Raw genomic sequence first — 19,185 nt, forward strand, 5'->3', positions numbered from 1 at the left:
TCTGACCCCACAAAATATTTGTCAACCCTAAACGAACGCAAAACGGTTGCAGTCGTGTAAAACTTTATAACACATTAGAGACGTGTTTTTTTTTTAAATACCACGATTACACGATTTTCACTACAGACCAAAATGAATCTCAGATCTAGATTGATAAGACAAATCAGGGGTTCATAACAGAAATGGTTAAATGTCCAGGACCATCACTTTTTGAGATATCATTGGCCTAGATCCTCGACCCACCATATTTGCGTTTCCTGTATCGGGGACCTTCCGCTTTTTTTTTTTTAAAAAAGATTTGTGCAGAGGACTTTATGGGACCTGTATCTCTTGAAAGTAGATTTGAACCCCTGAAAGACCGCAGATGTCGAACCCTGAAATGTTGTGACAAATTCAAACTTAATACCACATCGGATTTGGATTGTTAATAATTGTTTGATAAGATTCAGACCCAAATGCAAGTGGTCAACGAACCTTTTTGCAGTTTGAGGTTAGAAATGAGTAATTTATTCAAATATGATAAAATGCGTATTGTTGACCCTTTTTGGTCCTTAATTCCAACAGGAGGCTGACTCGCTCACCAGATTAAAGTTTGTGTCTCAAGGGCAATAAATTTAACAAGGAGTTGTCCACCAATTTTGACTCAAGAAGGATTTGGTAGGACTTATCATAAGGATCATTTCAGCAATTGAAAATTTCTTTCTACGTATTATAGTTTCCAAGTTATTGGCTGAAAACGGTAAAAATACATCAATTTTTATCTTTCATGGGCAATATCATTTCCAAGGAGTCGCCTGACCCCTGAAGACTTGAAGGCCTTATAATAAGGATCATTTCAGCAATTGAAAGAGTTTGATTACACCTAACGGTTTTGGAGATACATTTGTATATGCAAAAAACTAATGTATGATCCCTATGTTCTATTTTAAGTAACGGTGGCCATGTTTTTCGACAGATCAAAAATCCACACTCCAGTTCTATGCAGAATACCCAAAGAAGCATTCATACAATTTGGGCAACAATTGGTCAAGTAGTGTCAGAGGAGAAGAGTTTTGAAAGAAACAAGAGGCTCTTATGAGCCTGAATCGCTCACCTTGTTAAATTTGCCTTTCAATGGCAATAAATTTAACAAGATGTTGTCCAACAATTTTGACTCAAGCAGACTTTTGTAGGACTTATCACAGGAGGATCATTTCAACAATTGAATCTTTTATAGTTTTCAAGATATTGGCTGAAAACTGTGAAAAAAGGTCATTTTTTTTCACTTTTCAAGGACAATAACTCTTACAAGGAGTCGACTGACAACTTTTATCCATGGGGTCTTTTGTAGGCCTTATAATAAGGATCATTGCAGCATTTAGAAGAGTTTGGCTAAACCTAAAGGTTTTGGGGATATAATAAGCGAAAAACTACTGTCTCACCCCTATTTTTAGTAATGACAGCCACGATTTTCAACAGATCAAAACTCTCCACGTCAGCCCTTTGCAGGATACCCCAAGGAACATTCATACCAAGTTTGGTTCCAATTGATCAAGTAGTGTCAGAGGAGAAGAGTTTTGAAAAAGTCTTATCGACGACGACGACGGACGCCAAGTGGTGGCAATAGCTCACATGGCCTTCGGCAAGGTGAGCTAAAAAGGAAAGGTCCACAACACCTAAATTCACCAAAACCTTCCTTTAGTGATACGGAACTTATTAGTACAGCCTCGTAAAGATCCATATATTTCTATATAAGTACCATTCTGTATAAGAATCGGGCAATAGCTGGCACATCATAATTCTCAACTTGGTCTTTTTTGCTTCAAACATATTCAATACATCTAAAAAACAACTGAAAAGCTATTCAATTTTATCCTGAAGCATCTGTGACGTAGATGTTTTTTGACTGCTTATATAACGAAAAAGTGCAGGGGAAAATGTTCAATAGTGCATCTCAACTAAATTTGACCTGTCAATATCATAAAAAGACAAACTTTACAAACACTTTCTGGTTATTTCTGGAGGTTACGAGGTATAAATACTTAGATAATTCAATAAAATCTCTGCGTTTTTTTCTTCCATGTGCCTCCCCTTATATACATTTTGCCTGATTCTTAAACAGAGAAATACTTAAAAAAATACGTTTGACCCTTATTGGTCCATAAATCCTCTATGGATAGTTATCTCCCATAAATTCAATCCCTGTCTGACTTTGGTGGTATAGAACCTTGTTATACAATTTCATGGAGACTTACTTGTTTAAAATGCTTTTTACCTCATTCCTAAACAATATAGGGTTATAATTATAACAAAAAAGTCAATCCAAGGGGTTATAATTATAACAAGGTCAATCCTAGTTTGTCCTTTGTGGTACAATATAAGAGAGATCCACATGCTTTCACTTAAGTTAAAAAGTTGAATTTTATGAAATGCTTGTTTTGGTCACTTCTTATCCATATTTCCAAAAATAACTTTAAATCTTGTTGTCCGACACGTTCATTTTGCGCTAATTAATATTTCATTTGCGCCACAAACCAATTGTAGCAAAAAATAAATAACTGTATTTGCACCAATCACATGTGAAATTAATATAATATAGTAAAACTCTTTATGTCATTATTTACTTGTACCTCTTCCGTTCGCCAGCAGTATCTGTTACTCCTGCTCACCACGGGGAGGCGGAAGTAGGAATGTTAAAATGGTTAAAACTCTAAAATCACATTTACAGCATCGTCATCGTCATATACGATTTATCATCATTTTTCGAAACGTTTGACAATCTATATGTAAGACCGTCAAATTTTCCCTCCAATTGCCTCTGATCTTGACACTTCGAAATTTTCTGAACATATACAATTAACTTTTACACCCGAGGCTTTCTGTTTTTGATGTTCTTTTACCTAACGGTTTACTGGTAATAAGCGCAAACGAAATAATTAGTCTTCGGCGCAAATGAAATACTGAATATTTCAAAAATGGCGCAAGCGCATGACGCCCTTGTTGTATAAAGATCAATTAATTTAATCCCGTTATCACATGAAAAAATGTATTACAAAGACGACAGGGCCATTACATCACACGACCGCATTTCGTTGCGGTCGTATTAAAACGTAAAGCTAATAAAATCCTAAGTTTTTCTACTCATCAAAATAAAATAATTTATTTTAAACTGAGTTATTGTTAACTAATTTACAGAAGAGACTTACCATTATCAGGAATGTAGCTGTCGTTTGTATCAACAGTGACATTACTGTTATTTGATGACATGATGCTCGGACATACAGTATAGGTTTTGGAATCTACCTCCGGACATTCAGTTGTACGGAACTCTACTTCACCATACCATCTCTTGTCCATTTCCACTCTTATTTGGTAGTATGCGTTGTACAGCAAATCTTTAAACGTGTGATTTGGCTGAAATAGTACAAAATAACCATAATTACAATAAACTGTTCATTAAATGAGTAATTAATCTGATTACGTCTTAATTATTTTAAATGAAACGCTCCACAGGAAAAAAAAAAAAAAACACACAACCTTTTCTATATGTTACAAAATTTTTTTTCGCAATACGCAGCTTGAATGGTAGTAGTACAATTTCAAAGAAGTAAACACTTTTTTATTCATTGTATAGTTAAAAAACAGGAAAATACATGATTTTGGTCATTCATAGCCCTAATTCCTAAACAGTGCTGGTCATACGTGTTGTTAAGTTTGATGAATTGCTAGTTTTTTAGTCCTCTTTTGCCCCATTCCTAAACAGTAAGGGCAAATTTTGTTTTGGGCATGGAACCTTGTTACAAAATTTTATCAAGATCAACAAACTACAATTTAGGTTATTTGTATTGAATATTTCTTATTGCTAAAAAAAACCAAATGTGAATAAGACACAACTTTTACCAACTTAGATGGTCTTATCCCCTTTAATATAATTTTATCTTCAATATAAAAGCAAAGAACCAATCAACAATAGATTCTAATACATAAAACATTACATCGGTCCTATTTGGCCCTTATAATTTAAAAATAGATTCATAAATCTGATTAAAAAACTCAGGCAAGGGCTTTCATGAGGAATTTGATAAAAAAAAAATCAAAATCAGACCAGAAATAAACAAGCTATGATCATGAAATTAGAAAAAAATTCTTGTTTCTGACCCTTTTGTGGCCCATTTTCTTATTTGCTCTAGTCAAAACCAAAAAAAAACCCAATCCCAGTCTTCCTTTTGTATTTTGATACTTTTATCCAAGTCCGTATAGAATATTGTAAAGCAATTTTATGGACATTCCAATGCTTGCATTAGAGTTATATAGTTAATTTCCATGAATCGAAATGCTTGTTACAGGCCCTTTTTAGCCCCTCATTATAAACCGGTTGGGGCCGAAACCTCCAAAATTAATACCAACCTGTGGTATGAAAATTTGATAAAGATCAACCAACTCATACTCATGTTATCGCACGAAAACAAATTGACTACGGACGACGACGCTGACACGAACGACGACGATGACACAGACGACGACAGCGCCATACCAATATACGACATTTTTTTCTGTCGTATAAACAGGAGATGCAGTTCGGATTTCGCAACAATAGACACCCTTCATGATATTGAACAAAAAATAAGTCCCTACGAACTGATACGTTGAAATTTACGTACCGAAGCTTTTATATCATAGTCGAAAGTGGTATGTTGTATACAACATTTACTTTATTACATGTATCTGCTACCATTTTGTCTGCATGATAAATTCTTAGCTTGTTTCTATTCACACAAGCACAATCATCAAAAATGAGATGAAACACCTAAAACATGTACATAAAATACAAGTCCTTAAGCAATGCTAAAATGCATGGCCGTACGAATAAAAAAAACCCTTGATTTTCTGCAAGTGAATATGTTCGTTTAGCGTTTTTACTGTTGGCTTAAAAAGCCTTCATAAAAATATACCTTCTGACTTAGTCTGAATGCAACTGTTCTTGCATATCTTTCTGCGGTTTTGTGACAAGGCGGCGAAGAATCATAAACATTGTTACAGTCCGTAAATAAACAATGTACATCGTAAAATACTGGTTGGTCTTCAGACAAAATAGGGGGATGATTCCATTCTACAAGAGCTGATGTTTTTCCTGTTGTTGTATCCTCCAAAAGGGAAACATTCACAGTCAAAGGTGAATCACTTTGTATTTGAACTGAAGGCTTCACTTTAACAGGGAACCCGTCATAAAGATATGGATAAGATATTTCTGTAATAAAGATGGTCTAAGTAAATTTCATAATTGTACTGAAAACTGTGTAGATCCTACTAACTCCGGGCAAAATCTTTTCAAGTAAATACTCATTTTTATAACAACCGAAAAATCACGATAAAATATAGAACTTGAGGCTTGATTTATTTAATCAGAATTACGCACATATCAAATAGTGCCAGATTTTTTTAAACAGATCTTGTCACACGAAGAAACCATTCTGAAACCGTAAGCACATCATGACATAAGTTATGCTAAAGCAAACATTACCAATATAACGAAGTTCTCCCAAAGCTAAAAACAGGAAGATAACAGTATGCTACTTGTGAATAATACTCGTGTACTTCGTCATGTTTTTGCATCCTTTTTACAAGTTATTGTATTCATTTCTTTATCATTTATTTTAGAGAAAAACACCATAGAATACACCAATTTATATAATTAAGGCGTAAAAACAACGCCTTCAATATGAATCCATGAAGTACCTCGAACAATAGGTGAAGAATCTATATCAAACTTAATGTCTGCAACTGTTCCGTTTTCTCCAACTGCTAAAAGCCAGAACTGTGGAACACCAGGAAGTTCGTCCTGTTGTAGAAGTACTTCTTGCGATGATGTCTGAAATATACAACATCTAAGACCATCAAAACATGTTTTACAGATAAATTATTTGCTCTGCATTGTCAGCTAACTCGACCTAATAAATGAGTTTACACAGCTTTCTAGATAAAACAATGGGTCAAAATAGACAATAGATATAGCATCGCTATTTTTAATTAACATGCCCTACATACCATGGAAAATTTTCCAAATGGCAATCCTGTTACCGTTGATCATTCTTCTCAAATCAGTTTCTTAATCATTTGTCTTCGTTACGGAATTAAGTTCCTCGAAAATAGTTATAACAGATATAACAGGGTTGTCCATAGTTTAAAGTCACGTTGATGTTAGTAAAATCTTATTAATGATACTGCCCCATCAGATATGGTTACACGAAGGTTATAAGTTATTGAAAAGGTGACACTGGTGCACACTTACTTAACACTTATAAATACTTGGGCTCAACAGACTTATTGTACCAATAATATAAAAATAATGTCGACGTCGATCTCTAACCAGTAAATAGTCAGTTCTCTGATCATAAACAGCTAAAGATTGTTTTGTCTCTGTGAGCGATGCTGGAAAAAATCTAGTGAGTCACATATTTCTTTGTTCTGCTATTGCAGTTATTGTTCGAACTGTGAGGAATATGTCACTTCAAAGACTCGTAGCACGTTCAATTATAATCAAGCTTTATCCCAGTCGTGTAGATCGTTATACCAACAAAAATAAGTTACTTAGTACACTGTAGTAAAGATAATTAGCTTCAGCTTTATGACGTGAGCATGAGTCGGAAGATAACAGATCGGCACACTGGTGTCGGCTATAGAGATATAGCATGCTTGGTTTCCAATACAAATTGGTTGAACATCGATAATCTTTGAAATTAATGATGTATAAATCACAAAGCTTCTGCGATACAAGCACGCTCCGATGATTACATGATGATTAACGCGTTATTTTTTTTTGTAATCTTGGCATATGAACTGCAAAATAATAGAAACAGCATCATAGCTCAATCGGACCAAGACGTCCTCACGTATCATTCATCGAGTGGTCGCAAATTGCCACTAGTTTAAAATAATAAAATATTTTAGTAATTAAACGAAGGATAGATTACCACTTATCCCACCTTTTAAGTTTGCTTTTCTCTCAAAATTGTTTTGTAATGTTACACCATTCTCATTCTACTTAAAATCCACCCTTTCAATCCAACCCGTCACAAAGTAAAACTGTTACCGTTTACCAAGGTTTGAGTTACCAAATAAAAATCAAAGTACCCGTGTACTGAATCAATTTATATCGTTTGAATTCTTAGGCGTCAAATCATCGTTAAATTGCAAAAAAATAGGGTATAAAAAGAAAGTTCTGGAATCTAATTGAATCGTATCTTAACAAAAACGTATTGTTGGTTAATATTATACTGAACTTTTTGACTAATTTTTAAATTGACATTTCTGACTACGAAGGACATTTAAAAAAAAAAAGAACACACCGAAATTCATGATGCATCGTAGCAGTGCTCCAGTTGGCGTTATATTCAGGTTCGATGTCGGTTAACATGGAATACATTGATAGATAAACATAAAACTCCGACATACTGCATAATAGAACAACAAGGTGTAATATCACCCATTTATGTCCCCATTACTTTCTATGTTAAATCCAGCTATTTATAAGGGTCATAGCAAATTTTACATGAGAACAAATGATGCTGGAGGGGTTTCACCATGATGGAAGCTACTTACCTAAGAAAGAACCGCAAAATCATGAATGTAGCTAGGTGTAGAAATCACTACTTTCGTTGTGAAATTAAGCCATATCAAGGGCCTATATTTTTGTTTAGAATTATCTTACCCTACACTCCGAAAAGAAACTGAAGTTTTTACGATTACTGTTGATTAATTCAGCTTTCAGATGATACTAAGTTTGTATACCTCTACTTAACTATGAGAATAATATGGTGCAATATTGGGACTATTTCGTGTCATTCTGAACTACTTTCTTAAATGGGCAGGCGACTGGTTCCCGAAATAGTGGTATTACACCACTAACTACTAGTTGGCCTTTCCCAGTTTGTAAATTTTCTGTCAACCTCCAGGTCGAAACTGTTTGACAAATAATTCATCACTGAAATAAACATGTCCTAAGATACATATCCACCCCCAACTAGCTACATTTCTCAGTTGCTACGCTTTATGGCTTAAGCGCTACAAGTTTTTGCATAGACACCTACGTGTCCTTCTGTGTGAATAGTCCAGCGACACGTACAATGATATTAAAATAAACGCCAAAGTCTTAGAATATAATTTCAACAATTATGTCTCGTGCAAGAATCACTAGCCATGCACTTGTAAGTCGCTGGAGCACTAACAGCTCTATTATAATAACACATGGCCAAAATAGCCAAATAGAATGATTATTACAAAAAGCAATATCACCAGACCACAGACTGACACCATTTCCGAAATTCGTCTACACAATGTTTCATTTTTATTTGTCATCTCCGGGCTTCCTATGTCCCGAGGCGGTAATCATAATAAATATATACGATACAGTAAGTGATACATCAGGATCGTTTCGGGGGTTATACCACCCTTTTATTGAAAGTTTGGCAATTTGAGCAGCAGATAAAAGCCTGAAACAGGACGTGAATCCCTGCCTGGAACCTCTTTCTTTGTATTAGTTTCTTGATTGGAATCACTGTCCCATTTTGGTAAATTTATGGATCCGCCAAGGTCTGCATGAAATATCGTAAAACACTTCAACGCGGCGCTTCCTAATGTACTAAGCATTCCTCTTTATATTTTATTTCTATGATTGATGACTATTTACAATCTCGCAGTCTTCATTTCTAGTTGAACATCAAATGGTTAGTTATGTGTCTATAGCGCAGAATAAAGCATTTGTAGGCAATTTGGATACATCGACAGTGACCGATTGGTTTATTCGGGTACACGCATATAAATAAAACTGATAAAAAAGTTAGATGTCAACTATTTTTTATTGAATCGTTGTGAATACAAACCGGGCCAGATTAATCAGCATATTTAATTGGCAGTAAACGTTATTTATTGGATTATTTGTTTATTGGCGTAAATGACATCGAATGATTTATTAGAAATACCTATAGAGTGGACCTAACTCTCTGCATTTGAACCTTAATCGGGTATGCCAATGGGATTATTTTCCTGCGTTAGTTGCAGATGCTAACAGACTTTACAAATCTAAAGGCTCTGGTGACTGCTATATCAATTCTGATCTTCGATCTAAATTGATCAAAAAAAAATCCTGAAGCCCGAAGTGAAATTGCTACGGGTTCGTGTAAGGTGATTACGTTTGAATTTTTGGACTTAAAGAAAACAACCGTCACTCAGTTTGCTGCAATGAATTTATCAAACGCATTCTCATTTATTGATGAATTTATAAAACGCATTCTCACTTATTGAGTGATACGGTAGTAAGTTTATCAAATATGTGATATCAAGTCTATTAATGTATAGGTATTTCCAACAAATCGCATATATTTCAATAAATTCCTATGTTTAATAGACACTTTGATTCCTGACATGGATTTGTTGCATAAAACACTGATTGTTTCTACTTGTGGTACAGGTACAAGAAGAACTGCCAAGAATAAATTGTCGGGGAATAATGATGGATAAACAGACGCGGAATTTTTATTGTTGCACATTACAGATTTTTCATATTACACGTATATTTGCATTGCTGTTAAGGCGTACATTTCTTATCGAGGTATCGTTCCTCATCAATACACATCCAGGTACTTATCCCCTTAGATTGTTATTAAACAAGGCAAGTGGTTGGAGCATCTGGCGGAATACTGTGGCAGATTGCCAGTGATTATCAAGGATTACTGCACCGGTGCAGCTGATTTATTACTAGTAAACAAAAACAATCAAGAAACAATGTTCCTACCAACACACTCTGTCATTTCTAGTTATTTTACCCTACAGTAACTGTCAGTGTCATATTATAGGAACCGTTAATATACCACGAAGATCCGACGGAACCTTATGTCTCATTAATGTAAAACAATTTGCATTGACTACATATATATAACTTCTACTACTCAATGATTAATGTTCATTACAACTTCCCTTTTCAGTCTATAAATGGTTTTTAAGCCTTAATGAAGTAATTTAACTTCGAATCAGAATGCGTGAATAAGAGACCTATGAATAATAAATAATGTCTTAAAACTCAAACGTGCTCTTTAATAGTCAGAACTTGAAGTTGTTCGTACAATATTGGTATTCTAACATTAACAATGGTAAAGGCTTATTCAAAAGTCATTCTAAAATGGAGTCAAATCACGAATTCTAGTTTCGACTAGATGGTAAAAATATTTCGCGTCGACAAATCTTCACCAGATTTTCCGTCATATGCTGCACAAAAAGTTTAAATGTCAGAATCAAATAGGTTGTAGTCATTGTACTCTAAATGCCACAAGAAGATATTTATTGATAAGAATACCTTGGCGAGCATATTGATGACAATTGCATCTGTCATGAAATTGGAATGATTTACTCTTTGACCAGTAAATATCAAGAAATTGAGATCTAGTACAAATGAAAATACATTTAATGTTTTAATTCAATTCTATATGACAAGTGCATGTGCTATCTATATTGTGGCGCCTATTTTTCATAATCGTAAATGATGTAAAAATTGGTACTTATTTACTATGTAGACATAGGTTCACTATCTTATCACTACTGCAATGCCAAGATAGAAAAATGGATTTGATGTTTACATTTGTAAACCAAGAATAATATCACAGGGAGTTTAAAACGGAGCAAACTGACAACTAACCTAAGACACAATCTCTTGATCGAATACATATTGTTTGTAGTAGTGGTATTTGTTGATCTACAGTTTGGCAGTCTGTTAGTAAGAATGATAGTTACGCGCGATAAAAAAAAGATCCTGCGAGTATTCCACAAACCATTAAACGATTTTATCTTATACACTCATCTAAGATAAGGTAAAGATCTGTGCTTCGTTTCTCCTGAAGTCACACAGAGCATTTACAGATAACGCTGAAAGTCTAGAAACCAGTTACCATCATTATGATTTCCTTTTTATTTGCTCCAATTTTTTTCACAATATGCATTTTCAGCTAAATGCAAAAAAAAAAAAAACCAAACAAACTTTAGAATTGCTGCAGTTTTCTTCTCTTTTCTCCATTTCCATAGACAATCTAGAACAAGAGCAATACATTATCCTCTCTTTCCATCCGGGGTCTCATATAACGAACTTTTCAGGACAACATGGCGGACATTTACACCCACTCCCACCCCCACCCCCCTCCCGCATGGACATCTAAGGACATGAGAACAAACTCTCAACTATTATGTGAATATTGTTAACAAGATTTACACTCACCTGTTGTCTTTCTTCCCAGTCAGCATGTCCTCTGATGGACTTGTCTCTGGACAATAGGACGTACACAATCAAGTCGTTCCTGGTGCTTATCACGTCAGGTTTAGGACGGGACCAAGTAATTTCTATCTGATGAGAGTGTGTTAGTCGCTCTACGTGCGCATCGTTTTCTTTAAACTTCCAGCCAGACATCGCGATTCCTTTAAATGGGTAATAATATCAAAACCAGATAATAAGCTCAATCAATAAAAGGGCAACCATTGCAAGATCATATAAGCTGCATTTGTATTTGTTATTATGATAAAAACCGCTCCAGGGCTGAATATTTGTTTTATTTTCTAAGTTGATGGTTAAAAACTGTGTTTACAAAAGTCCAGCTTTATTCAGAAATACAACGTAGAGGCTTTTCTACAGTCGAGATAAAAAGAATAGTCAATATACAGTATTCTAATAGAAAAAATAGTCATGATACAGTATTCTAACAGAAACCTAAGACAGAATAAAGGAGAGGTCAATCCTAATATATATTGTATAATTGCCCATAACGTGGTAGATAAAATTCATGTGTATTTGACCACTGACCACTTGTAGTAATTTTATATGGATTAAGATATTATTCCCTTCATATTTTTACATAAGACTTACCATTTGGTTCATTTTCTCGAAAACTGCAAGCAACCTTACACCCCCTTTGCTGAAAATATAATTGTGTAATAGTAAAGATTTTGACTGGTAGGCAGTTAATATAGTATTAATTCGGCTTACGCCAAAAATACTTAAGGCTAGAAATCACTAATTCCACTTCCCAAAGGCTTCAATGCTAATTATGGCTTTGGACTATACCCCAACTACATTCTAAATTTGTCACCTCACAATGCACTGTTTACCGGAAGTGATGGGTTTAAAATAGAATTGGGAATTCCAGTGTTTCCACCTGAAATTATTATGGAGATGAGGCTTTACAGCACAAGAATAGAAATGTTCTTATGAAATGTGCTAAGTATTTTTCCTGTCATGAACAGTTTCAGTTTTTGAAAAAAAAAACTTTTTTCACAGCGTTATGAGGAACAGGAGGTAATTTATGCGTATGACTATTTTTGCACGTTACAAATAATTATTGGTTGCATTGGTGGTTTGTAACCTTATTATGATATATTTATTCCAGAGGCATTCCTTATAAATAAGGAACAATACATATTTATCTTAGTTCCCTAAGTTTTTACAGGTAGAAAACTGTTTTGTTTGATGTTTTTTTTTTGTTGTTTTTTTTTTTCGTCCCATTTTCAGTCTTGATATAAACGTTTCTTAAATGACTTCGTTTCACCAAACAAAACATACTACTTTATATAAAGAACAAAACAGTTTTAAATCTCCCCATTTCGACCTCTAACACCAAAAAAGAAAAATTGAAATTCTATGGAAAAAAATAGAAGTCAAAGTGTAGAAATTCAGGCGGACATATCAAAGTTTTTCTTCTTCCTTTATATATATAAAAACACAGGGGCGTAGCTGCCGTTAGGCATTATTTTGCCATTATTTTTTTTAGATAAAATACACTCAGGAGAGGCATAAATGATGCTCTAAAACGCTATCTCCGCGGAGCTGCCGGAGGGGGGATTCGCCCTCTGGGCCCCCTACCAGGGCTCTGCCCTGGACCTGCTGGGGGCCTAAAGCGGCCCCCAGACCACCCTGCCGTAATTTTGCCTACACTTCAATTTGGCCTCAGCTACGCGCCTGAAAACATACAAACGCTTCGCGTTAATTCGTGTTAGTTTCCCACGTTATTTCGCGAGAGTTTGGCGTTATAACGCGTAAGTTTCGCGTTATTTCGCGAATTTTCTTTAGTCTACGAATATGAGCTCAGTGGGCTTTCGTACTTTTTAACAAATATCATTTAGATAAAGAAGACTCTATTCTGAATATAGCGCCATTTATCTCTTCGCGATAGATAAATACAAAACAATGAACAATTTATTGAGTGTCATTGAAATAGTTGGAACTCTTTTTGAGTTAAAACTAAAGTGTCAACGACAGACGCACGGACAACGGTACACCATAGTACGTACTGTCTGTACAGACTGGCATGTACAGACCTAACCAGCTGATTCCCTCCTACCATTTGAAGTATGCGTTATTGTCTCTCTTAAATATTTTGATCTTTAATGAAGAACTTGCAGTTGGTTGTTAATTGATGAACACCGAGGAAAACAATTAACGTGGGATTTAATAATTCAACGGTATATATATATATATGCATCATAGAGTATATTTTTCATTGACCTTTTGTTACGAAGCTCTTCGACATGTATGAATAATTATCAAGTAGCCTCGGTGGATAAAAAAACAACAGTCCTGTGACATATCTTATCCGGCTATATTGTGCATCTTGTTTACATAAATAAAAGTTTACATTTGCAAAAGTCATATAATCAATGAGGTATCGATTAACTAGTCAAAAGTTTTCACGATAATGTGATGATATTGGAATGAGGTCTCCATAAAGTGGAAATGTTTTAATCGTTTTAATTGATTACGTCGTATGGGGTCCATTGTGAAGGAGGAAAATGTAGAAATGTAGTTAACATCCGATGAACGTTTACATTCAAACAAGGCACATATTTTACTAACTTGATCGACACATTGAGCTTGGAATCCTATCTGTTTTAAGTCGAGTTGCAACGAAGTCAAACTCGATTGGCCGGTCACTTGTTTGGTAATGGCGAGTAAATAAATCAATAAGCCGTTCAAGTCACAACCCTCTAGTATCAATCTTTGCCTTCGTTCCGTGTAATGGCAACATGCTATATTCTTTCACCTTTACTAAAATCATTGTCATTTCATTAGTGGCCACCTTTTGACTTCTTATTCACAAACGGTTAAAGTGACAATCCTTAAAATCAAACCCAGCCTTCGTTTTTGTGGTAAATAGAACATTATGGTACAATTTCAAAGAGATCCATACAACACTGTTCAAGTTATTGTCCACGGAGGTCGTGTAAAAATTTGCATTCGATTCCACTCAAAAACTTCAGGATTTTGTTACACATTAATCCATCGATTTTCGGGGACGCGAAAAAAAATTGCAGGAAAATGTGGTTTCTTGGCGTTAACTTCAAAGTTATGACATTGGATTGAGTCTATGGCTACCAAAAAAGAAATCATTTGGTGTGGAAGAAAAATGTTGTCTGCTTAGAATAAAGAAATTGTGAATAATGGTGGGTTTTTCGTAGTCAAACGAGAAAAGAAAAAAAAAACAAAGAAATATTTGGAGGGGAATGTTGACCTAAAAGTTGATCATATTCCATGTCAAGTCGAATAAGTGTTAATTGATATATTTTTCAAAACAGAATACGTTTCAGGAAGTTTATTTGCTTTCCTTTCCAAGTTTTAACCCAATTAAAATAAAAAAAAAAAACAAACAGCTTTTGAACAAACTGTAAATTCCTGTATTGCAACTAATCTTGTACAATTTACACATTAAGACGTTAAATCCTCGAGGACTTCATTACACTAAACATATGAAGACATTCAAAGCTGAAGTTAGCTTTTTATGTCATTTACTAACCATAGTCTGGATTTTATGTTTTTGTCATTTTTATATTGTATGCCGAACAAAGGATTCACAAATATTATTCCTTATTGTCAGTTTGTTAAGAAAATATAACTTCCTATGCAAATAGAGACATTTGATTTTTTTGTGTGAAAAAAAACCAAGCCTCCAACAGCTGTAAACTAGTGGATAAAAGATTTACGATGATGGTCATGGACAGCATGTAGCAATAAACAATATACAAGTTTATGGTTTACTCCTTAAAGGAGAGCGAACATTTTAGGTAGATACTTCTGCAACTTATTCTCCAAAACAAACAGATAATTTCGAAAATGGAATACACCAGACAATTCAAACTAACGTCATGAACATATCATCATTGGTTGAATATTTTTTTTTATGTTTTTTTTATTTTACAAGGCGCATCACGTGAAAAACCAAAAAAATGTTATGTCTACGTATTTGGTATATTAAAATCACAGGTATATAATTGCCAAAGAAATAAAAAAAAAAACAAAAACAAAAAAAACAAAAATATTCATTTTTTTTACTCGGTTTATCAGTTTTATGCGTGTACAAATGTAATTTGTTTTCATTATTCACTTATTAGTACACTTTTTCACTGATAGCTTAGGCACTGGTGCTTTATTTCTCAACAGTAAGTAACTTACACAAGCGGTTGGGTTATCACACACAGTGAATACTAGGTCAAAACTGTAGTAAAGAAAGGGGCACATCTTCCAACACTGAAATATATAAAGCTGGTAATAATCTGTAACATAAAATAGTCACAACCATTTTACATCAATTTTCCAAAATAGAAATGGTCGATGACGATCTCAATTTAAAAGTAAGTAAAATCAAAACAGTACACCCGTGTTAAACCATACAGCATAATGACCTTTTGTACACTGCAAGTAAAAATATTTAATACGTGCTTATCAATACAAGTTATAAACAGTTTTCCATAGTGATTGAAATATACCTAGGCTACTAAATTAACAGAACGTTTTACCCGACAAAAATCATTTTATTTGAATAATACTGTTTGAATATCACAACCCGTGTAAAGTAAAAGAAGACTTTTAAATAATGCTATAAAAGATCAAATCCTGATTAGGATATCTTTTGATGTGTCTTCTGTCTTCCTTAACAATCATGCATGTATGTTAATGTATAAAAATGTGTTTTTTTTTCTGTATACTTTTGTACAAAATAGATTTCTACAGAATATAGTATTATTGCGTAAGATTTTCCATATTGGCTAAGTTATTGGTCCGAGGCTAGCCAAATTGGACTGTGGCGACGCCTCAGTCCAATTTGGCTAGCCTCGGACCAATAACTCAGCCAAACTGGAAAACCTTACGCAATTATACCTTTATTGAATAACTAGTCAAATACGCCAGGCCGATATGGATTTTAACCAGTCTAATATGACGTATTGGACGGGTAAAAGCCGTATTGGACGGCTATATCCCGTACTGGCGCACATATGTATTTTGTATCGTATTGGCAGTTTTGATAATATTGAGGCTAATATTCGAACGTTAGTGAATAATAAATATATAAATAATATAATGTTAGATACATACATATATACATTTTTCAGACCCTTCTATGCTTAAGTTATTTTCCCTGTATCACTTTGATCCGATGGAGAGTGTAGCGAATAGTCGTCACATTCTGAGACCTTTATATAATATTGATTTGTTGTGACATGTATCATTATTTGACTTGACAACACCTAGATGCGCTGTCCCGTACTACCATACATCGTTACAGCCCTAAATTAATCCTACGAAGAGGAATGACCCGGCCAGCGAACGCTATATTTTTATATAGCCTAGCTGGCCGAGTGGTCTAGGGCGCTGGACTTTGTGCAGGCAGTGTTGCCATAGATGTCACAGCGGTACGAGTTCGAGTCCCGTGGAGGGAACGACCAAAAATTTGCATCGCAAATTTGACAGTTCTAACATCGTTGGAAATTTTTCAGCCTTTCTATACGTTTACATATCTTCCCTGTACCAATTTGATCCGATGGAGCACAGTGTAGTGAATAGAGTCGTCACAATCTGAGACGTATATATATATAATTAAAAGTTTACTGTCTTATTTAACATACTGGTGCAGCTTCCTGATACGATACGAATATCAAACCTTATACATGTGATATGTGTTCTAACTGAGCATAGCGTGTCTTTCATTTGTTGTATTGACCAAACTAATTGTTTGTTTACAGATTATGGCATGTTTTGATATGCATGATTAGACGTAATTTGTAATAAACAAACAACCAACAAATCACTAGAGCTTAAATCGTGCAGATACTGAGCGACATGACGTTCAGTTATTGATGACATATTCTCTATAAGACTACTCAAATAGGGGGTCAGACATGCATAGTCTCAGAATTGGATCATTTTTGCTGACATCAGTTGTTACCACCGTGTAAGAACTTAAAAACCTTCATAAGTAAAAAAAATCACTACTGTTGTTATGGAAACCAACCTTGCCGATTTTCATCAAAAAATTCACGATGAAAAAGCACATTTTTGCAATTTTCGGCCATTTAATATGAATAATATATAAGTAATCATGATATGTTAGACATAACACTATTATTTAATTATTACCAACTGATATACAGAAACAAATTTTGACATTTCACGTATTTATACATGACTTTATAAAAAGCCCAATTTTGGAATTAAAAAGCTTTAATGTTAGGAGTCACTCTGAGTATTGATTTTAAATGATGAAGTAGTGATAACGCATCTTTTAAGTAAATGTCGAACAATTTACCTGAAAGCATTGCTCTCTTCTGGAACAGGCGATGTCACTGATTTTTGCATTCTGGTCTTTTTTCTTTAGAGTCTAAAATGTAAAAGTCATTATATCACATATTTTTGATTCTTGATCCCTCGTGTACAAATTAAGTTTGAATTGTAAATAACATTAACGGTTATGTATGGTTCGTGCTGCCTTTGTCTGATTAGTTCCTTTGCGTTGTCCATTTTGTTCTGCCAATATCATATTGTTAATGTTCACGATTTTTTGTTGCTTTTTTGTCAACGCATTTTCCTCATTTGACGGTTCGGTTTAGAATCAAATGTTAATGTTCTTTTTTTTCAGATCGAATGTCGATATTCAGAGCATGTATAATAATGGATAAGGACATTTTGGTTCTGGGTAGATCAGATTAAAGTGAAAAAAAAATGCATTTTTCGTTTATGGATTTCCATAATACTTTTAGTTGAATAGTTGTTTTGTCATGGTAGACTGTCTTCATGTCTCGGTGTCACGCTGTGTTATAGCTTGTACAAAGCAAGCATACTCTAGCATTTGTCAGAACAGAAACACAAGAATGCATTATAAAAGTTTTTTTATGATTAAGATATTTGTGAATTTATAAATCAACGAAACTGGCAAAACAGGTGTTCTGTCGAGTACTTTCAAGTATAAAATAATGATGCAAGATAGTTGTAGGTGCGAAATGCTAAATAATCATGTAAAACAGATGTTCGTTACAACATACCTGTCTCAGACACTGGACTCGACAGCGGGCAATTTTGACTGTCGGACTGACATCACAAATTACATAACACACAGAGAATAAACTCACGAACACAAATCTCCAAATCAAAAACATGATTGCTAACTATGAGATATTCCGTAATCACATTGATCGATCCATCCTTCTTATATGTATAGTTTTAGTTTAATTAATAATTAAATTAACAGAGAATTCACACGATATACACTAGTCAACACTGTTCTAATCACAACCGTTATGTCAACACTCGATATATCCATATAAATCTACGATAGCTGGATAATTTGGAGACGACTAAAAATTAATTCCTGTATGAGCAGTATCATCCCTCGGGGATTAAAATTTTCTCATTCAATCAGTAATCCATATACCTGAAGAATAAAATGAATTATGTCCACAACACAGTGCATAAACAAAAATACACGTGGATTTTAATTAAAGCATGAAATTAACGTTACAATGTTTTGTATGCTGACTTCAAGCAACTGACTCACTATAGTGAAATCTGAGCCTCCCTTATCACCACAGAACGCTGCTCTTTGGCTGATACAAAGCGCATGTCAGTTCTGACGTTTTGGCGTAAATTAACTGTATCTGTTATTTTGTTTTTTTTTAGTTTTTGTTTTTGTTATCTTATAAAAATTCTAACTACTTATTTGTTTGTTTGTTGTCAATTTCAACTGGTTTTTTTGTACGAATACGCGACAGCTTGAAAAAATGTCATAAAACGTTACTCGTCAACGTGAATTATTTTACAATGAGTATATTTTCCAGATATAATGCATCCAGTAAACTGTAAGGTTATACAAAACACGTTGAAGGGAGTTAAAATAAAGAAAAAACACA

The 19,185-nt window shown here is 34.3% G+C and overlaps 1 protein-coding gene across 1 annotated transcript in view; it reads right to left on the reverse strand.

The window, feature by feature from the left end:
* LOC148623615 (uncharacterized) overlaps window positions 1-18,860 on the reverse strand; it is a 37,101-nt gene extending 18,241 nt beyond the window's left edge. Inside the window, exons 1-8 of the mRNA XM_088565553.1 lie at window positions 18,322-18,860; window positions 17,589-17,660; window positions 15,458-15,532; window positions 11,882-11,930; window positions 11,240-11,436; window positions 5,716-5,848; window positions 4,932-5,227; window positions 3,186-3,393 (exon numbers count right to left, since the gene is read on the reverse strand). Coding sequence (XP_088421679.1) covers window positions 3,186-3,393; window positions 4,932-5,227; window positions 5,716-5,848; window positions 11,240-11,436; window positions 11,882-11,930; window positions 15,458-15,532; window positions 17,589-17,660; window positions 18,322-18,435 — 1,144 coding nt within the window. The 5' untranslated portion in view covers window positions 18,436-18,860. The remainder of the gene's footprint in view (window positions 1-3,185; window positions 3,394-4,931; window positions 5,228-5,715; window positions 5,849-11,239; window positions 11,437-11,881; window positions 11,931-15,457; window positions 15,533-17,588; window positions 17,661-18,321) is intronic.
* Window positions 18,861-19,185: the final 325 nt, after the last annotated feature.

The sequence above is a fragment of the Perna viridis genome, chromosome 2 (genome assembly GCF_037379345.1).
Source record: "Perna viridis isolate PV_CMFRI_1.1 ecotype Kerala chromosome 2, ASM3737934v1, whole genome shotgun sequence".
NCBI classification, from domain to species: Eukaryota; Metazoa; Mollusca; class Bivalvia; order Mytilida; family Mytilidae; genus Perna; species Perna viridis.